The 22,746-nt window shown below is 39.3% G+C and overlaps 1 protein-coding gene across 2 annotated transcripts in view; it reads right to left on the bottom strand.

Annotated features, from left to right (window-relative positions):
• RIF10 (polyribonucleotide nucleotidyltransferase) overlaps window positions 1–22,746 on the bottom strand; it is a 133,828-nt gene that overhangs the window by 79,589 nt on the left and 31,493 nt on the right. Inside the window, exons 8-9 of one of the 2 annotated variants that reach the window (XM_010268416.3) lie at window positions 20,337–20,393; window positions 274–387 (exon numbers count right to left, since the gene is read on the bottom strand). In XM_010268416.3, coding sequence (XP_010266718.1) covers window positions 274–387; window positions 20,337–20,393 — 171 coding nt within the window. The remainder of the gene's footprint in view (window positions 1–273; window positions 388–20,336; window positions 20,394–22,746) is intronic. The other variant, XM_088898679.1, reaches the window with a different exon arrangement.

Genomic DNA, 22,746 nt, shown 5'->3' on the forward strand with positions numbered 1-22,746 from the left:
TCATGGATGAGAATATCAGTACACAAAATGACCCAACTGACGCTTATAATTTGTCCAGGGTAAAAAAATCACAGATACCAGAAAATTCTAAATCCATCTTGCCTTTTCCTGTTCAATGATAAATTTTCTTTCCTATGCATGGTAAATATGGATCTAAACCACCATAAACAGAAACAATAGAAGTAAAACTTATCAGCAGTGATAATGAAATGGATGCTAATTAATAGAAAATAGTATTTCCCCCATAACCGAAGGGCATGCCATAAGCCATACTTCGACATGCCTATATAGCTCAGGAGGAGGTAACTTGATTGCTTCAAGCATTTTTGGTTTTCCATATTTCTTCACCAAAGCCTCAACTTCATGGCAAATTGCTCGCACCGCATCCTAAATTTCAACAAAACAAAAAGGTCATGTGCTGCTATATAAGCAACACCACTTCTGCACAATATAATGTGAAAGGCATCAAAGAATCACTTGTAAATGGGAAACATCACTCATAAGTACAACATTTAGTGACTTTGGTACATTAATAATCTAAAAGGTCTAAAATAAGATGGGAAGATTCATGGATCAACAAGAAATGGGCAATACAGCATTTTATGAAAATTGTAGCAACAACTAGAAACCAGCAATGTCCTAATGTAATTAAAATAGAATTCACTACAAGGAACAACAAAGATGACAAAACTACTCATTGAATGTAAAAGAATTGATGCTCTAATAAGTAATAACATCTCACTGGTGTTACCTAGACACCTCAAGATAACAAGGCAATTCCTTCCAATAGTCACATTATTATGTGTCATAGAACATGCTGATGGTGCCCTAAGCATAAGCCAACAAAAAAAAAAAAAAAATTGGCACTTCCATAATGTCAGACACATCCAAAAAATGCCAACACTTGGATTTCCCGTCTTTATTAAGGTTAATATTTTTAATATATATTTTAGAATAATTTACACTATTAAGTATTTTTCCACTGGCAATGACAATTTAGTTATTCCCTAAATAAGGTATATAGGAAGAAGTAGGAAAAGCAATAGCCATATGATTTGACTCCCCAAAGTCAATAATCCAAAGTTGATTCATGGGAGAACAAAAATAACAGCACTTACCAGAGAGGTCAACAGCTGAAAATGTAGATAAGATAGCAGAAGAAATCATCGATTGAATGTAGATAAGATAACAAAAATGACAGCACTAGACAATGATTCATTGTCCGGGATCAAAAGAGTTACAATAATGACAAAAACAGCTGCTGCCTATAGACCCCCTGCTTTGCTAATGTGTCAGCCAAGTCATTTGCAGCCCTTACCCAAACAAAAGTAATGTTCAGATCCTTTGACAGGCTTTCTATTTCCCTAATGGCACGCCTAAAAATCCAAGGCAATTCCTTCCAGGAAACGACCAGTTTTAAGTCCCCTTATCCAAGTTCTCGAAGTTAGACTGCTTAACAAATGTTAAGGCTAGCAATAAAGCCATCAACTCAGCCTTAAGTGAGTCTCCAACCCCTGTGTGTCCCGAATACATAGCCATCACCTTGCCTGAAGAATCTCTAAAGACAACTAGAATACCTGCCATTCCTGGGTTTCCCCTAGAACACCCATCAAAATTCAGTTTTATTTTGTTACTTGCTAGGGCCTCCATTCCATTACCACCCTTTCCTTTTCTTTGGAAGACTGTGCCACTTCATTCTATGCCCTAATTATATCATTCACTGAAAAAACTTTGTAAGAGTTCCAAGTGTTATCATCCAATGTGCAACTTTTTTTTTTTGTCGTGCAACTTTGATCTTTATAATCTCAACAATTTCCTCCCTTGACCAGAACTTCTCATAGAAGGTCCGTCAATTTCTTTCCACCCAAATAGTCCACACACTTCTACCCTGACTGTTTTCAACATGATTCTCCCTCTCCTCATTGCCCTGTTGCAGATTAAAGTATTCCTGATACAGCTGATATACTCTGGTTGTATTGTCTTGACCAGAATACAACTTCTTAACATGGTCCCACAACTCTTTGGCAGTGTCAAGAAACATGAAATTTACACTAATCTTGGGTTCCATACTATTCAATAACCACGTGATAATCTACGCATCCTCTTGTTCCCAGTCTTCATACTCATGAGAATCAGTGGACGGTTTCTCCTCCCTTATGTGTTTCACCTTCTTCTTTGCCTTCAGAAAAACTTCTACAAATTTAGCCCAAGGTACATAATTCTCTCCATTTAGTTTAATGGAGGTCATTTGAACATTCAGGTAGTCAGTAGGTATCATCACATTAGATTTGCTATCATTGTTATCTCCCATTGCTGAATTCTGTTATCACTGAATTCGGCACACTGCACACTGTTTGATCACACTAATCACACTGGTTTCAGCACTTGTTATTGCTGAAGATTGCACTGTTTACACCACAAACCCTACCCTACGATTACCTGAAATCTCACCACTATATGAGCACCACTCCTCTTTCGAATCACAAAGAAAAAAAACAGCATAAACCCTAGCACACTACAGTCTAAAATTCCATCATACGATCTGAAACATAATTCCTATTTGATTCATAACAGAAATATGCACAGAAATCTCTTACCTCATCACTTGAAAGACAAATCACACGAGAAGAAAATCAGTCCACACAAGACACCCACTGCACCACACAAATCAGCCCTCTTCTCTTCATTGATTAGGGGAGGGCTTCTTAGAAACCACAGCAACCAACCACACAAGACACAACTGGAGGCATAGAAACCTCCAAGGGAAGAGGGCGACAACTCCTTCTCAGCCCTTTCCCTTATCTCCAATCGATGGCAGAGAAATCAAGGGAAAACCCTAGATTGAGTGCGCAGGGAACAAAAATCTAGGAAGATCCTAGTTGCTTAGTTGAGCTCTGATACCATGTTATAATTCGGCCTGCCTTTGAGTTCTGTTAGTTTGATAACAGTCAAGAAGAAAGAGGAAGAAAGAGGGAAGAAAGAGAGAGAGAAAGGAGGAGAAAAAGAGAGAAGAAAAGTCTGGTTCGAATTAGGGAAAAAGTAACTCTCCCATTCGGCCAGACATGTTTTTATATTATTAATATAATGGAAAAGACACATGTGCCCTTATTTAAGTGAGGGACACTAGTTCTAATATAATATTACAGATCAGTAACCTCAACATAAGTATAAAGACATAAATACCCCTACACTAACACTCCCCCTCAAGCTGGTGAGTATATATCATATAATCCTAGCTTGTTACATATGTAGTCCACTCTTCCCCGACCCAACCCTTTTGTAAATAAGTCTGCCCACTGGTTTCCTGTATTAACGTATGTAGTGTCTATCACTCCATTCAGCACCTTCTCTCTCACAAAGTGACAGTCAACCTCTATGTGCTTGGTTCTTTCATGAAACACCGGATTAGAAGAAATATGAACTGCAGCCTGATTGTCAAAATAGAGCTTCATTGGAGCATTGATGTTGTATCCTATCTCCTGTAGAAGGTTCCTTAGCCACACTAATTCACAAGCAGTATGTGCCATAGCTCTATATTCTGCCTTTGCACTGCTTCTTGCCACAACTTTCTGCTTCTTACTTTTCCATGTCACCAGATTACCCCCCCAGAAAAATGCAATAACCTGTGGTAGACCGCCTATCAAACATAGAACAAGCCCAGTCAGCATCAGTATACCCTTCTATTTCAAGTGTTCCACCACTATTGTATATCAAACCACGACCAGGGGCCCCTTTTAAATACCTCACAATTCTTAGAACCGCATTCCAATGAGGAACTAGAGGTTTCTACATGAACTGACTTACCACACTAACCGCAAATGAAATATCTGGCCGAGTAATGGTTAGGTAGTTTAGTTTACCTACAAGTCGTCGGTATACCAAGGTCTTCAAACACTTCACCTATATCACTGCTCAGCTTAGTATTTGTTTCCATAGGTGTTTCAACTGGTTTAGCACCTAACAAACATGTTTCCTCCAGCAAATCAAGCACATATTTCCTCTGACACAAATTAATACCGTACTTAGACCTTGCTACTTCTATCCCAAGAAATATTTCAATTTACCAAGGTCCTTTGTTTGAAAATGTTCCTATAGAAAAGTCTTCAACCTGTCAATGCCCATTTTATCATTTCCAGTATTAACAATATCACCTACATACACCACCAATAGTATTTTTCCTGCCGGAGAGTCATGACTGAAGACGGAATGATCAACTTGGCACTGTTTCATACCAAACTTCTTTACCACCTCACTGAACCTACCAAACCAAGCTCGAGGAGACTGTTTAAGCCCATATATAGCCTTCTTGAGTCTGCATACCTTACCATCCTCCCCCTGAGCAACAAACCCTGGTAGTTGCTCCATGTAGACCTCTTCGAGCAAATCACCATGCAAAAAGGCATTCTTGATATCAAGCTGATATAGGGGCCAATCATACATAGATGCAAGAGAGATCACAAGACGAACCGACCCTATCTTAGCAATTGGGGAGAAAGTCTTTGTGTAGTCAATACCATAGGTTTGGGAGTACCCTTTGGCAACCAATTGAGCTTTCAGGCGCTCAACACTACCATCAGACAAATACTTAACAGTATAAACCCACTTACAACCGACAGCCAGATTCCCAGGAGGAAGAGCGGTGAGGTCCCAAGTATGACTATGAAGTAGAGCTGAGAGCTCTTCTTCCATTGCACGACACCACCCTGGAGAGGCAAGGGCTTCTTGGACATCCTTAGGAACAACAACTGAGGATAACAAAGAGATAAACTGGCGATGGGAGGCAGAAAGGTGAGTGAGTGAAACATGATTAGAAATAGGATGAAGGGTGCAAGTGCGTTTACCTTTCCGCAAGGCAATGGGAAGATCAAGATCAGATACTGGGTTCGGGGCTAGTGTGGAGACAATTGTCGGATCTGTCGACGGTGATGGGGCCGGAGAAGTAGCAGCCGGTACACGTGGGCGATGTGTATACACTTGACGGATAGGTGGGCATTCAACAGGTGGTGGCACTGGAGGCAAGGACTTGGTCACGGCTGCAACAAGGGGAACAAAATCGACAACTAGAAGTGGAAGAGGGGGAGGTGATGAGGAGGAAGAAGCATCACCGGACCCCAAGAAAAACGGAGTAGACTCAAAGAAGGTAACATCAGCACAAACAAAGGAATGTCGAGAACTAGGATGGTAACACTTATACCCTTTCTGGGTCCGAGAATAGCCAAAGAAGATGCACTTAAGGGATCGTGCATCTAACTTGTCGTTCTCGAGGCCTAGATTATGGACGAAAGAGACACACCCAAATACCCGGGGAGAAAGAGGAAACAGAGACAAGGTGGGAAACAAGGTAGTAAATGGGGAATGACCATCAAGGATAGACGTGGGCATCCGATTAATCAAGAAGCAAGAAGTAAGCGCCGCATCACTCCAAAAGCGTTTGGGAACATTCATGTGATGCATGAGGGATCGTGCTGTTTCCAAGCGATGACGATTCTTTCTCTCAGCCACCCCATTTTGTTGTGAGGTGTAGGTACATGAGGTCTGATGTATAATGCCATGTTGGTCCAAATATTCTTGAAATGAAGAAGATAAATATTCACAGCCATTATCAGAATGAAAAATTTTAATGTGAACACCAAATTGATTGCGAATCTCAGCATAGAATTTCTAAAAGATAGTAAACAATTCACTTCTTTCTTTCATTAAATAGAACCACGTCATCCTTGAAAAATCATCAACAAAACTGACAAAATATCTATATCCATTGTATGACATCACTTTATAAGGACCCCAAACATCCGAGTGAATCAAAGAAAAAGGACTCGACACACGGTTATCAATCCTAGAACTAAAGGGAACACAATGGTGTTTCCCAAATTGACAACTCACAATCTAAAACAGAAAGTTGACTCAACGAAAGAACCAAAGATTTCAAAACTTTCAGCGAAGGATGACCAAATCGACAGTGCCACTGGAGAGGAGATGGAGATGACTGGAGAGTTGTTGATGTTCTTCCACCACCATCAAGATAATACAATCCACCAGCTTCATGCCCTCCACCAATCTTCATCCCCGTCTTGAGATCCTGAAAAAACACACATAGAAGGGTAAAAGGTAATGGAACAATTAAGTGACTTGGTCAACTTACTAATAGACATAAGGTTAAACGGAAATTTAGGAACATACAAAACTGAGGATAGGGTTATAGGGTCTAGGTCAACATTACCAACACCACAAATGGAGGATGTGGAACCATTAGCAAGGGTAACAAATTGTGATGTTGAGCAATGAGAGAGGGAAGAAAACACACCTGGAGTTCCAGTCATGTGATCGGAGGCTCTAGAGTCAATAATCCAGGGGTTGGGTGTGGATGCCAAACAAGCCATACCTGAGTGTGCGAAAGCAGTCGTGTTCTGCTGAGATGTGGATTGGACAAACCTCTCATACTCATCACGTGGAACACTCACCATCTCCTTCCCGGAACCATCTGTGGATGTAAGAGGCATCTGATCAGCTGAACGGTTCTCCTGTTTGAAACTGGAACTGGTGTCACTAGTCATGGCATGATTGGCCCAGGTTGAGGGTGGACCATGCAAATCATAGCAATAATTTATGGTATGTCCATCCATACCACAATGAGTACACCTCCTCGGATCTGAGCCACGTCCTCTACCACGGGCTCCCCCTGAATCTCTACCTCCAGTACGACCACCACCACGGTTATTTGTAGGTCCACCACCACCACTCCAGCCATATACCGGACCACTGCTACCACCCCGGCCAGAATGAGCTCCTTGAGCTCCAGCTCTAACACCACGGCCCCTTGACACTGCAAAGGCTGATCTATTTGAGACATTAGAGTTCTCAATAGATCCAATAGAAGTCCTCCGAAGTCGAGCAAACACCTCTTCTAAAGAAGGAAGAGCTGACCCTCCTAGTATCTGAGCCTGTACTAGTTCATACTCAGATTTCAGCCCCACCAAAAATCGAGTCACATCAAGTTGTTCACTATGTTGTTGCTGAATTTGACATTAGAAGTGAGGGGGTGAGAAACATTCAACTCATTATGGATGTTTCTCATACTAGCATAGTACAACTAAAGACTCTAATTACCCTGTTGCAGATTAAAGTATTCCTGATACAGCTGATATACTCTGGTTATATTGTCTTGACCAGAATACAACTTCTTAGCATGGTCCCACACATCTTTGGCAGTGTCAAGAAACATGAAATTTACACTAATCTTGGGTTCCATACTATTCCATACCACGTGATAATCTGTGCATCCTCTTGTTCCTAGTCTTCATACTCATGAGAATCAATGGAGCTTTTCTCCTCCCTTATGTGTTTCACCTTCTTCTTTGCCTTCAGAAAAACTTCTACAGATTTAGCCCAAGGTAAATAATTCTCTCCATTCAGTTTAATGGAGGTCATTTGAACATTCAGGTAGTCAGTAGGTATCATCACATTAGATTTGCTATCACTGTTATCTCCCATTGTTGAATTCTGTTATAACTGAATTCGGCACACTGCACACTATTTGATCACACTAATCACACTGGTTTCAGCACTTGTTATTGCTGAAGATTGCATTGTTTACACCACAAACCCTACCCTACGACTACCTGAAATCTCACCACTATATGAGCACCACTCCTTCGAATCATACGATCTGAAACATAATTCCTATTTGATTCATAACAGAAAATATGCACATAAATCTCTTACCTCATCACATGAAAGACAAATCACACGAGAAGAAAATCAGTCCACACAAGGCACCCACTGCACCACACAAATCAGCCCTCTTCTCTTCATCGATTAGGGGAGGGCTTCTTAGAAACCACAGCAACGACCACACAAGACACAACTGGAGGCATAGAAACCTCCAAGGGAAGAGGGCGACAACTCCTTTTCAGCCCTTTCCCTTATCTCCAATCGATAGCAGAGAAATCAAGGGAAAACCCTAGATTGAGTGCGCAGAGAACAGAAATCTGGGCAGATCCGAGTTGCTTAGTTGAGCTCTGATACCATGTTATAATTCAGCCTGCCTTTGAGTTCTGTTAGTCTGATAACAGTCAAGAAGAAAGAGGAAGAAAGAGGGAAGAAAGAGAGAGAGAAAGGAGGAGAAAAAGAGAAGAAAAGTCTGGTCCGAATTAGGGAAAAAGTAACTCTCCCATTCGGCCAGACATGTTTTTATATTATTAATATAATGGAAAAGACACATGTGCCCTTATTTAAGTGAGGGACACTAGTTCTAATATAATATTACAGATCAGCAACCTCAACATAAGTATAAAGACAGAAATACCCCTACACTAACAACCCGAAATTTTACACAGGCTGGGCTTGGATTATCAGTCCTCAAGCTGGGCTCAGGCCCAAGAAGTTGGGATTTTTTATTTTTGGGCCAGGCCTGGGCCTAGCCCTTAGGTAACTTGAACCTGACCTGAGCCCGACCCAACTATACATATATTTTTATAATAATCTATTTATAAATATTATATATATTTTTATAATATTTATAATATATTATATATCATTTATTATTTATAATGTAATATTATACATATATTTATATAATATATATTATAAATATAAAAAACCAAAAAACTAAAGAACCGAACCAGTCAAAAACCGAAACCGATCAACCGATTAACTGGTGGTACCAGTTAGGTTTCGGTTCAGAGAAATCGAAAAACCGATAGGACCGGTTCAGTTTGAAAAAAAATTGTCTTTGGTTCGGGTTAACCAAACCGTGGACACCCCTAGCAACTCGGGCCTTAAGTCAAAATTTTAGGGCCAGACCTGGGTTGACTATAAATGCAGCCCAACCTGCCCGACTTGCACACGTACTCATAAGGTAGCAATAAACACAGAGAAATATAATATATATATATATAGAGAGAGAGAGAGAGAGAGATAGATAGATAGATATGTATGTATGTATGTATGTATGTATGTATGTATGTATATAACAAGACATGCCATGTCAGCATGGCTCCCCTTTCTCCCCTACCATTTGTCTATTTTGTGGTTTTTCTGATTTTTTTAAATTGAATAAAATTACTCAAGTAGCCAATCAATTTTAAGTCTTTAAAACTTTCATCTCTTGATTAACTCACCATTGACACTCTTTTCTTCCTCATTAACTCCTTTGATTATCTCTCCTCATTAGTCATTCCACTAACTCCCTCTCCTCCAATAACTCACTCAACTAATTCTCTCTCATCTCAATTACTTCATTAAATTCCTTAAAATTCATTAACTCTTCTTCCTTTTTATTTTCTTTTTCCTTTTTTATTTTATTCTTTTTTTTTATAGATCCTTTTTTATTTTATTCTCTCTCCTCTCCTCGGTAATCTAATAAACCAAAAGCAATTTGCTTAGGGTTGATCATTTTAATCTGGCCCGCCTGAGCCCGGGTCCACATCATGCCCACAAATTTCAAGGCCGGTGTGTGCCCAACCCAGCCTATAAACAAATAACTTTTTTTTTATGAATGAAGATAATCTATTAATTCAGAAAAAAAGGCAATACAGGGAACCCAAAAGAGGCACGAGCTGTTACATCTTCAGTGTAGTATTGCATCAAAATAAAAACAGAATTAGCCATAAATACAATTACAAAGCAGCCCAAAATAAATGTTTCCTTGTAGCCCCCTGCTTATCTAACCCATCTGCTAAGGTGTTTGCTGATCTTCCCACCCAAAGGGAGATAACAGTCATATTTCTTGTAAGCCAGTTGACTTTCCTTAATAAGTCTTTGTATCGCCACATGGCTGAAGCTGGACCTGTCAGCCATCCCACAACAATTTGAGAGTCTCCTTCAACTACCAAGTGCTGAACTCCTAATTGTTCTGCAATCTGAATACCTTGTACCGCCACTAAAACCTCAGCTCTATTAGAGTCTCCTATTCCCACAGGGCCTGAAAACAAGGCTAATATATTGCTCTCCGTATCTCTCAGCACCCCTCCTATTCCCGATGGGCCTGGGTTTCCTTGGCTGCTGCATCAAATTTCAGCTTTACCCATCCTTCAGGCGGAGGGGTCCACACTGCAGATTCTCTATTCTTCCTTGTATGGCTGCTAGCCACCACTATCCAATTTCTCCAAATATCATCAAAGGAAAAAGTATGAAAGAAGTCCATAGTTCTCAACCAATGAATGGCCCTAGTCAAGATACAATCCTCAACAGCCTGAATGCTTCTTTCCTTTTCCTTGAATATCCTTGCATTCCTTTCTTCCCAAATTGTCCACAGTATGGCTGCTCTAATACATCTCCACATCATTTTTCCTTTTGTTGTAGGCCACAAAAAAAGAAGGATTGAACAGCTGACTTAAGTCTGTGGACAAATTCCACCTGCACCCAAACAAAGAAAAAATCCAACTCCAGATAGCTCTAGAAAAAGAACAAGATACAAGTAGGTGGGAGCAATCCTCACCACTAGCCCTGCAAAGTATACACCAGTTAGGGGACAAACACATGAAAGGCCTTTTCTTCTACAAGCAGTCCAAGGTATTAATCTTTCTATAAAACACCTCCCAGCAGAAAGTAACAATTTTAGGTGGAACAGGTCTATACCAAATCTCCTTGGTTGGAAAACCCCACTGACTCAGGGAAGAGCAAAGGGACTCAAAAAAGGAAGAACAAGAGAAGTAACCTTTTGGATTAGGGGACCATAATCTCACATCCACACTAAGAGGGTCCAAAAAGACACTGCCAAGAAGAGACAACAGATCTGAAACTCTGTTAAGTTCATCATCCCTCAAACCTCTCTGGAAGCCAAAATCCCAAGTTAAGGACGAGGGTGATATAGGAGATGGGAGAAAATGAGACATAACTTTTTCCTTGTAAAGGGAAATAGAATAGAGAGACGGGAATTGGTCCTTTAGAGCAACAGTCCCCACCCAAGTGTCTTCCCAAAATAAAACAAGGTTACTAGAATTGACATCAAACCTGACAAAGCTGAGAAATTGAGGGAGGATACTCTGGATTGCTTTCCAAAGAGCCAACGTTGCTTGTCTTGATACACCCGCATCCCATCCGTTTTCAAGTCTTCCATGTATACTAGTTATCACTTCGTGCCACAACCTCTCCCTTTCTTTAGGCCACCTCCACAACCATTTTCCCAAGAGGGCTTTATTCTTGAGAGTTACCCTTCCTAACCCCAGTCCACCCTCCTCTTTGCTCCTATAGACTCTTCCCCAATTAATTAAATGATCTTTCTTTTCCTCCCTTGGCTCCCAAAGAAAATTTCTCATTAATCTCTTCAGCTTCTTAGCCTCCCTATTAGGAATCCTAAAAATGAATAATAAATAGACCGGTAGGTTCGCTAGGGTGGCTCTCAATAAAGTCACTCTACCCCCAATAGAGATATAGTTTCTTTTCCAAGCAGCTAATCTTTTCTCAAACTTTTCCAAAACTGGGTTCCAAAAACTACTCTCTTTTGGGTTAGCCCTAAAGGGAGACCTAGGTACTGCAAGGGCCAAGAAGAAACGGGACAACCTAGACAATCTACCACAGACTGAATAATCCCCTCATTCAAATTGACACCTACCACACAACTCTTATCCAAGCTTATCTTCAAATTGGAGACCTTCTCAAAATGTTGTAACAATGCTCTAAGGTTCCTCACCTTTTTCTTGTCACCTCCTTCACAAAATATTATGATATCGTCAGCGAACTGTAGATGGGTTACCCCAGACATTGTTCCTTCCTATCCTCCAACCACTCACTTCCTCTTCCCTATCTACCTTAGAGATCAATCTACTGAAAACATCTGCCACTAAGGTGAAAAGAAACGGAGAGACTGGGTCACCTTGTCTAAGGCCTCTACAAGCTAGAAAAAAGTCTTTGACCACCCCATTAACCAAGACCGAGTAATGGCAAGAACTAATACAGCCCTTCACCCAGTTGCACCATCTATCTCCAAAGCCATAACACCCAAGGATCTCTAGTAAAAAACTCCAATCCACAAGATCATAAGCCTTCTCTAAATCTAGCTTACATGCAAAACCTTGATTCCCCGACTTTCTCATGTCCTCCACACTCTCATTTTCTATTAATATATGATCTGTTATTTTCCTTCCTTGCACGAAAGCACCTCGTGCTTGACTAATGATGAATGGTAGTACTACTCGAATTCTCATAGACAACACCTTAGCCAGGATTTTATAGATGCTAGTCACCAGACTAATTGGCCTATAATCCTTAGGGTCCTTTGCAACTATCTTCTTTGGGATTAGGGCTAAGAAGGTTGCATTAACTCCAAGACTTACCTTTTTTTATCTGCAAATTCCTGAAACACCCCAACAAGGGTCTTCTTTAACCATATCTCAACAATCCTGATAAAAATCCATTGTGAAGCCATCACCAGGTGCTTTGCATCTATCCATTGAAAACACCGCCTGTCTAATCTCTTCACTAAAATCCCTTTCTAACCAGTTTACTTGTTCTTCAGATATCTTGATCCACTCCAAATCTTCCAATGTTGGCCTATTATTCAAGGGTTTCCTATAGATTGATTTGAAATGATCCACAAACAACCTTGCTATCTCATCTTGATTTGTTACTTCCTCCTCATTCACCTCTAACTTAGCCATGAAATTTTTTCTTCTCCTCCCATTAGCCAACGCATGGAGAAATTTTGTGTTCCCATCCCCTTCCTTAACCCATTTATGTCTTGACTTTTGCCTCCAAGAAATTTCCTTTCTCAGAAGGACCTCTTCCAAATCCTTCTTTAAGTTCCTTCTCAAAACCCTTTCTTTCTTGCTCATCATCCTTTGGGCTTCTTTGGAATCTAATTAGTTAACAGTCAAATAAAAACATCATAATACATTTGAATACCTAATTAGTTAGTTAGAAATTAGTTAGTTAAAAATTAGTTAATAAATTAGATAATAAATAGTCAAATACCTAAAAATAATAAAAGAGAATTCTAAGCCAAAGGTCCCACCCCTTCCATCATTAATCTAGTTTAGCATATTTCTATAGGTCTCTTCCATTATCAGTCTATTGTCTTCCAAAGAGAGAGAATTTTACTCTCATGAATTAAAAATTAAAAATTAAAATACATTTGAATTATGTTTAAAAATAATTAATATTGATAGGGTTGTTAAAAATAATGGCAAAATTAGGGAAGATCAATTATGACTTAGCCCAAGTGCTCAACCCAGCTAGACCTACAAATTTTTGGGTTCAACCAACTATTTTCTTTTGAGCTAGATATGGTTTGCACCAAGCCCACACTTCCACACATAATGCAGGTAGTAGGGCTGTAAATGGATCAGATTCAAATTGGATCTAGCTGCATATGCATCCACATTCAATTATGAAATCGCAAGATCTACATCTGCATCAAATTATTATGCCAGATTTTGGGTCAGATGTGGATTTAATTTGCAACCATCTTATTATGTTTAAAATGACCAAAAAAATAAAAAAAAAGTTAAAAAACTAATTATTTTTAAAGTATCTATGTATAATAAATGTATATAAATATAAAATATCAAACTTATCAATTATAAGCTTTATATAATTATACATAATATATATATGCATACGTAATTATACTACATATATACATAAAATAATAATTTTCTATTGGACTCGGATTTTAGTCGGATCGGATGGGGATAAATCCACATTTGATCCAATTATTAATCGAATGCAAGTTCTAACATACAAATCCAGGAAATTCGAATACGAAGTCAAATCGGGCATCAGACTTTCAAAATCCAATGACAGCCCTAGCAAGTAGGGCCCATGCTAAGCAACCCCTAAGCTCGTCCTAGAAATTATATACATATATATTTAGAAAAACAAATATATAGATAGAAATTCTTATATATCTGTTATAATAGACTAAAATTAAATACAAATTTTCAAAGCAACCTGACGCGTTGATAGCTACGTTTCCATTTAGTTGTTGATTTATTGGTTTACTTATGGTAAGTTAGATAGCTCCCCCGGAACACAAACAACATCTTCACAACCCGCTTGAGCGAGGGCCGCCTTCAGCTCTGATTCACCACCTGGATCCCCCGCCAGAAACAAGTTATAGCGTGGCCGATATCGAGAGGCTTGCAGACTGTTTTAACCTTGGCTTTGAACCGTGGCTTAAATGCCTGTATTTAGCCGTTCTTTCTCTGGTCTCGACTAGAAGTTTCCAGTATGGAGCCACCGTCGCAGTTAGTATGGCGTGGTTAGCGACTACTGCTGTTTCTAGAGGTAGCGGTCTTCGGCCGTTCCGGCTAGTTGCCGAGACTCGCGGGTTTCCGTACTCGAGCGCATCTCCTTCTTTTGTTTTCGAGCCAAACTCCGGGTTTTTGGGTCCATAGGGATAGCTCAGCATTTCCCGAAGGGCTCGCTCATTCGGGTGGGTGGAACGGAACTCAAAGCCATACCTGTGATGGGGTATATTAATAAAGCGGCTCTGCTGTCTTAATGCGTAGACCAAACTATCCAACAAATGGTTCCGCGATCAAGGGCGGTAGCCCATGAATTTCTTCCTAGCTTTTTCCTGTCAGACATGTGCGATCGGAGAATGGCCGCCAATCGAGGAGCATCTCATTTGCGTGTTGAATGCGATGCGGTGCGAATGGTCCAGGCCAGTCCTCTTCATATCGCTGGGTAATGCTCGGAGCGGTAACTGGCAACCCTTACTCTCGCTCTCGAAACAGGTTTATGCTTTTCGACGTATACGCTGTACCCCCTCGATAAGACGCCAAGCACGTTTAGGCATTCCTCACGGGGGCGCGGGATAAGACCCCTGTCATACACTCGTGACATATTTCTTTGGTCCCTACGGTTCGATGTTTTCTCGGTCTGAACACCACGCTTCGATGCACTCTTCACGGGGTCCTGCTTCTTCTTCATCTGAAGCCAGTAAGCAACCAGCAGTGCATACATCTTTGAGCATTCCAGTCAAAGGGGATCTTACTGTGGTTGTTTATAGCGTGTTTTCCAAGCCTGTCAACCAGCTAAGAAACTCTCCATGGGGACCGTTCCACTTTCGTGGTTAGGAAATTACCTTTTGAATCCAACAGTAATTCGCTCCCCGGACTATCCTACAAACTGTACAATCCATCTGTAGGAATCATCCCATCAGTGCCTTCTTGTGTCATTCATACAGCATCTTCTCTGAAATGTACTGCCTGTCAATCCGTTCCGTTAGTGCCAACACCCGGTCGGGATGGTATGTACCAAGAGACGAGGTGGACCGTAGCGGTAGGGCTCGTCACTCTTCAGAGGGCAGGCAAAGAGTTTTTTTACCCGTTTGAGACCTGACATTTATTTACATTCTGGATTTTCATAGCTAGGTGCCTTTAATTCCTTATGGAACCAGACATCAGTTTGAGAAGCCCGTCAACTTAACTAGCTATGAGTAGTTCACAGAATAGCGCCTAACGACAATTGTTTGGCACCAGCCCACACACTATCCATTACCACTTAAATACGGTTCGCACCACTTTCCACGGAGTATGAAGACGTTCACTGACTATTTATGCAGAACTAGGTGAGTGGACTCTGGTAGTTGATTTGAAGTCTGCCTTTGTTTTTTTAAGAACGGACATGGGATACTTTATCCCTTGCGTGAGCAAGGGTTTTCCTCTTTCGACTCTTGATTGCACAATCGAGCCAGTAAAGAAAATAGATATGAGTTATTGTATTTCCTGTTTTAAGAGCTATGGAGTAAGGGCTCTTAAAGGCCAGTTTGATGTAAGCCGAAGGCCTGTTTAAAAAGCGTGATTAGGGATCCTAGTCAACGGCTGTTAAAACGCTGTTTATCGTCCTTTCAGGCCGCAATTCCCTCTAGCTGTCGGCCACCACTTCTTTATTCGATCGCTCCCTCCTCGGAACGCCATGCCCCCTCAAAAAAGCCCCAACGACAAACGAACCTACGGGCGGGGCATTTTCGGGGAGTAGCCCGCCTCCACTTCCTTATGTGAAAGAGGTGCTATATGAAAATCAAGGGGAAGAGACAGGCAGTTTGGAAAACCAGATAGCCATCAAATGGATGCAAGCCCACTCTTCTAAGGAGAGTCTTATCTTCTATTCTTCTGCATCTAATATCCCTTTATCCAATTGCAGCAGTTATTGCAGCAACCATAGAGAAATGAAGTCTTTCTTATGGAGGGGGTGGACAGAGAAGAAGAAGTATCTTGTTAATTGTGGTAAATTTGGAGGTCTAGGGGTAAAAAGATTGAGGGAGGTGAATAAAGCTCTCTTAGGCAAATGGTTTTAGGTTTGGAGAACAGTAGGGAGTAGTCGTATAAGACTACAATCAGCCTAGGGTTTTGAACAGATAAAAAAAGGAAAAGATAAGAGGAGAGGAGAAGAGAAGTAGAGAGATGGAGAAGGAGAACTTGTAGAGAGGTTCTGAGAAAAGAGAGAGTGGTTGGTGTGTGTTAAACAGCCGCCCCAACTCCTTAATTTATATACATAGTTTCCTAATTGTAAAAGAACTTTAATGCTTACATGGCAATAAAAGAAAAGGTCAAAATAAAACAAATCCTAGATAAGATAGGATAAAACTTATCCTACTAGGAAAGCTGATCCTAATCAATTAAATCTAAGTACATCTCAGGGTGCCACACGAGTACTCTTAATGTGGGGTCCACAGTTTCCTACATAGGGTGCATTATGGAAGAGGGTAATTCAAGATAAATATGGGATGAAAAATTTAGGGTGGGAGACTGGAGCAGCTTCTCAACCTTATAGTTGATCTGTTTGGAAAGGAATTGAACAAATGCAGAGCTTGTTTAGTAAAGATATGAGCTACAAGGTACGAAATGGGCAGAAAGTCGAGTTTTGGAAGGATTGTTGATGTGGTACAGACCTCTAATGCAGAGCTTGATTATTAAAGGTGTGAGCTACAAGGTACGAAATGGGCAGAAAGTCAAGTATTGCCGATGTAGTGGCAGGCCCTATATCTCCAAAACTACTTGCCTAATAAGGCAATTTGAAGATTCTCAGATTTTACACCCTCAGCTTACCCTCCTTCATTGAACTATGAACCTTCCTCCAATTCACCAAGTGAAACTTAGGTCCTCCTTCCAACCTCTCCACATGAAGTCCCACATTTTTTTCTCCAACTCCTTTGCCACTTCTGTAGGAATGGGGAAGAGGGAGAGATAGTATGCGTGATTGTGAAAGACTGCCAATATACTCTTAATTAGGGTTAGTTTGCCCCTATTTAACAGATACCTTGTCTTACGAGAAGCCAGCTTTTTGTCAACACATTCCAATAACAGGTCCCAATTCTTTTTAGAGGTCCATCTACCTCCAAGAGGTAGGCCCAAAAAACTGGAAGGCATACATCCAATTTTGCATCCAAGGATGTCAGCTGACATCTCAACATTCGGTACCTCACCCAAAGCACAAACATCACTTTTTCAGCACGTTTAATTTCTACCCCAAGACACCCTTAAATTAGATCAAGAGAATCTTGATAATGTTCAGATGTTCAACTGAGGCATCACAAAAGAATAATGTGCCATCTCCAAATTGTAGAAGAGTAATTTTTCCACTCTCGCTATCCACCTCAAAACCTCTTATGACACCTCCCTACATTGCCCTATTCATTAGTCTATTGCTTCCATGACACATAAACCCAACCTACCAGATTGCCACTCTTGCTAGCAAGTACACTATGGTCAGACATTTGGATGGGACTTTAGGGAAGTACCATCTATGTAAAATGTTTGTATAATAAGGAAGAGAATTATTATGCCTCATTATGAGTTGTCACGGTTGAAAATGGGTAGAGGGTGAGGTTTCGGAAGGTTGAGTAGTGTGAAGTTAGGAAGCTGTGCAAATAGTTTTCCAGCATCCAAGGGACTTGGACAAGGTGACCTGCTTTCTCCCTTGTTTACCCCTATAGCTGATGTTCCTAGTAGATTAATCTCGAGGGAAGATAGGCTACAGCAGATCAAGGGAGGTAGAGTTGGGAGAGATAATGTTGTAATCACTCATTTACAGTTTGTTGACAACATTATTCTGTTTTGTGATGAAGGATGCAGTGAGTTACAAATTTAAGACTGATAGTGGAGCTTTTTGAGAAGATACCAAATCTGATAATAAATATTACCAAAGTTGCTTAGCAAGGATCATTTGGTTTTAAGTGTAGTGTGTAGAAGCAAAAATCAAGGAGGGTTGGATATAAGGAATGTAGGGAAGAAGAACATGCTTTATTAGGGTAATGGTTGTTGAGATTGCGCCCTTGGAAAGGGACAAGTTATGGCAAAAAGTGGTGGTAAGAAATCATGGGTGTTTGATGTCCTTTTCTCAATGGTTTTGATTGAGATTTAGGCTTTAGAAGGAGTATTAGAAATTTAGAACTTCCTAGAGCAATCAATCTTTGAAACATTCTAGAAAGTGTGTTCACGGATCCCTTTTAGTCTGATAGTTGTATTTGGACTCCTACGTCCATGTGCTTCTGTCTTCAAGCTCTACAACCTTTTTCCTATGGAAAAGGTTTGAAGCAGTCCATTCCCTACTAGAATGGGTGCATTTTGCTGGGAGGTTTTCCATGACAAATTAATACATTTAATTTGCTACAGAAAAGGAGGCCTAACTATTGCTAGACCCCTAATTCGTGTGTCCTCTACAAAAGCTAATGGTGAGGCTTGCTTTACTCACAAATCTCCTATCTATTTGTTACTTGCCTTCGGGAATGGATTTTTATAAGTAATGATAAAATTTTGTTATAAACTTCAATCATGTACAAGATTTATAAGCAAACCTTGGGGAATGAGGCATATCTCCTCCACTTTAGTTTAGCTTCCCTTTACAACCAAGCCCAGAGCAACTAATTCCTAATTGCCCCTTGTTTGGCTAGTGCATCAACCATATTTGGAAATGGTTTTTCCCTTTATTTGGGTGTCGGTGGACTCTCTCATTAAGCATGTTCTCATCATCAACATATTCTTGGTCAAAAAAAAAGGAAGAACTATGTGGAAATGCACAAGGGCAGTATTCATTCGAACAATTTGAGAAGAAAGGAATGCAAAAATAAAGGAGCAAGAGAGAAGTAAGAAAGCAATAATAGAATGCATTACAATTAGGGTGGCTCCTTGGATCAAATCATTGGATGCCTTCTCATCTTTCAAAATAGATGATATAATTAGAAAGTGGAATGAAGTGGTGGGAACATCTTCAAGAAGGATTTTGACTAACAAAAATTGGGTGCCCCTAAAAGAGGTTTCATAAAGCTCAATTTTGATGGCAATAGCATGGAGAATCCAGGGCCTTAAGGAGTGGGAGGTGTATTTAGGAATGAAGACAATCATATTGTTGCTATGTTTTCAGGCCAATTTGGAGTATGAGGTTACCTAAATGCTGAGATGAAGGTGTTTTGGAGAGTGTACAGCAGGCAAGTACAAGAGATATGAACTCAAGTAGATTAATCACTAAGGAGACTCAAAGATGGTAATCATGTGGTTGTTGAATAATGAGAAAGCTATGTGGACTTATAGAAATGAAATCAAGAATTTTAAATGGCTGACCAGAAACATTGAGGCAAAAATCCAATGGGTATAAAGGTTTTCCAACTGCAATGGTTCATGCATTAGAAAAACAAGAAGTGGTTAGATATCAGTTATTTTGAGCTCAAGTGTAAATTAAATGAAAGGGGAGAGACAGTAGTGACTCTCCTCTATTAAGGATGTAAGTAAACTTTGTACGTTTTACAGTCTATGGTTAATAAAATTGATTATTACCTATCAAAAAAAAGTGTGTCCAACACTGTAACAGATAGAGCTCAAAAAATATCACAAAAATCAATGTTTTCAGGTTTATAATGGTGAGGTTACTCGGAATAAGATTGTTGCATAGACCACTTATTGACAGAATAAGTGAAAAATGCATTAACCTGTTCAGTAGATTGGAAGTTGAAATAATGGATTCAAATAATTAAGGCAGTAGAAGTACTCGTTATAAGATACAGAGAATTCTAATAGCAACATATTACAAAATCTGGAGGGAATGAAATAAAAGAATTCTTATTGGAAATTTTGACTTTTATGTAGAGACATATACCATAAACTTAAGGATGGTTGTTGTTGTGAAGATGTTTAATGTGGTGAAAACAATACCCTTCGGAGATGATCTTTGATTGTTAGGGTCATGAGGGTGATAAAGTAAAACCAACAAGTATAATATTTTCTATTCAGATTTTCTATATTTGTAACAACTTTCTTTTAATAAAAAATTCTTCTTTATCAGGAAGACATTAGACAAAGGTGAAAAAAATAACATCTTTTTCTTAATACATGACAATGCATAGATCATCTCCTGTACCACAGAAACAAACCAATTGCAATGCACAAGCGAAATACCTGTCCAACCTCTACAGCTTGCAACAACTTCTCCTCTGGAAGAAAATCACAGTAGCCCTACATAGAAATACCCCACAAATCAATGGAAACAACCTAGGAAAATAATTACTAATAACCTATCAAAAATAAATAAACAATAATGATCACAATCCAAATTTATTGTACTACAATGAGCAGGCAGAAAACAAATACCAAAGATTTTGAAAGATATAAATCAAGAGGCCAAAAGAAAATCGTTTTGTTATACAATTTTGTTCATTACAATATAAAACAGAGCTAATTATAATTTTGCAGGTATAAAGAATAAAGCTATTTAAATGAATCTACATAAAAGAAGATAGAAAAGTTAAGAGGCAAGAAAAGAAATAAGATAGGACTAAGTAATATGATGAAGAGATGTGAAAAAAGAAAAATAAAGGAAAGAATATGAAATCAAGGTAAACGCTTGTCTACGAACATTCCTCGTATGTGTGTATGTTGATAAATAGGTGTAAGGAATTTCATTTAGTCTGTATATAAAATATTGTATGGAAACTTTTTTTTGTAAATCTCCCTACATCCCCCTCATCAATTGAAATAGGCGAATTCCTTTAGTATCCATGAGACATTTTTGTCCAGTCTCCCTTTTTTGATAACATTTCTCATGTGTCAAATGGAATAGACTAATCCTTTTTGTATCCATGATCTCTCTATTCAACATAGAGTGAAACAGATCCATACAACCTCATACATTCTCAGTGAATCCAATGCTTCTACAATTTTTTTTGATCCCGTGAGTTTTAATACAAGCTTATGAATGTAAATTTTCAGTCCTGTTTGTAAATCTGGTAGGGATTAACTGCCCTAGGTTCTAGCCATGCAATTCAAGAGAGAAGACAACAAAGCAGAAGTATGGGATGTCTCAACTTATGCCCCAACAAAAAGAGTAGCTAAATGGGCTAACTTATTTAAGTAACATCCAGGAGAAAAGGAACAAACATCATCTGGAGGAAGCATGGATACGGGAAGGAAAATATGCTACATGCCACTGCTGTTCTTCACTATCAAAGTTGTACCCTTTGAAGTGCAGCAATGGAAGCAGAGAACTGTGAAACAGATTCCCAAAAGGTAATAGCAGCAGAAGCAATGTTCCCTTCAGGCTAGTACCATAGACTTGATGCCCTTTTTGAGCTGGGTGCTGAATACCCAAGAAAAACACAATGAAATGCCTTAAAGTCAATATTAGTATGATGAGGCAAAGACATGAGAAACATACACAAACAAAAATTTTAGGGGGAAGACCAATGATAGGATGTTTAGGATGAAGGACCTGATAGAGAATTTTGAAATTTAGGATTCAAGAAGGAAACCAGTTGATCCAGATACCTAGCAATTAACATGGCTTCAAAATAGGCCATGAGCCACCTATAAAATATGTCACTTCTTTCTCTCTACAGTACCTTTCTTTCGAATATAAGTGCAAGAAGCTTGATGCAAAATCCCATGAGAAAAAGAGTAACCACCAAGATGAGTTTGAAGGAACTTCTCTCATTATTAGACCAGAACATGTAACCTTTTTCATATCATGCCCAGCTTACATAGGTTATTCAAACTGCTGCCTTTAAAACACCAGTTTGACTGTCTGGGTCGAATGGTTCAAACCATGCCATGTCAAAACTGCACACACACACACACACATATATATATTTATATGTATATAAAGTTATAAACATATTTTATCAATAAATAATGTATAATTATATTCTACATGTAAACAAGTATTATTTTATATATTTTAAATTCCGCTTTTAATTTTTTATTTGTAAAAAAATAAAAAGAAATTGCAATTTGAGGAAAAAGGGGTTTTTTTTGAAAAGTTACCCAAAATCATTAAAAAAAAAAAGATCATCCTAGTTGGGCATTGAAGCATAAAGTTGTGGCCTCCGGAAGTTTGCATACACATTTAGTGTGCAACCCATGACCCAATCGCAAAGTTATGACCTCCAGAAGTTAGCATACACATTTAATGTGCAACCGGTGACCCAGTCACCGGGTCGAATGGGTTGAAGGTCCAACCGCCTAGGTCAAATGGTTTTTGACCAATTCCCTGGTTTTACTAGAACAGAATCTGGAATCATGGCTAGGTGATGGTTCAAATGATTCAACCGGCCTGATCAACGATAGGTTGAAAACATTTTTCCTAATCATAAAGGAGTACTAACCAAATGTAGACCTCTTGTCATTCACACAATCTGCCCAATCCACACCATTGAATGGTTCAAACTGTAGGTGAACATGACTATCTTTGAAGATGCCCCTACTAGAAATTTTCTTCAAAAAAGCACAATACATTTATTGTATCCAAATGAAATGTTTTAGGCTGATACATGTATTAATATATCACACTTCCAAAATATGAGATGTCAAGACT

This window comes from Nelumbo nucifera, chromosome 2 (genome assembly GCF_055504915.1).
Source record: "Nelumbo nucifera cultivar China Antique chromosome 2, China Antique-T2T, whole genome shotgun sequence".
NCBI lineage: Eukaryota > Viridiplantae > Streptophyta > Magnoliopsida > Proteales > Nelumbonaceae > Nelumbo > Nelumbo nucifera.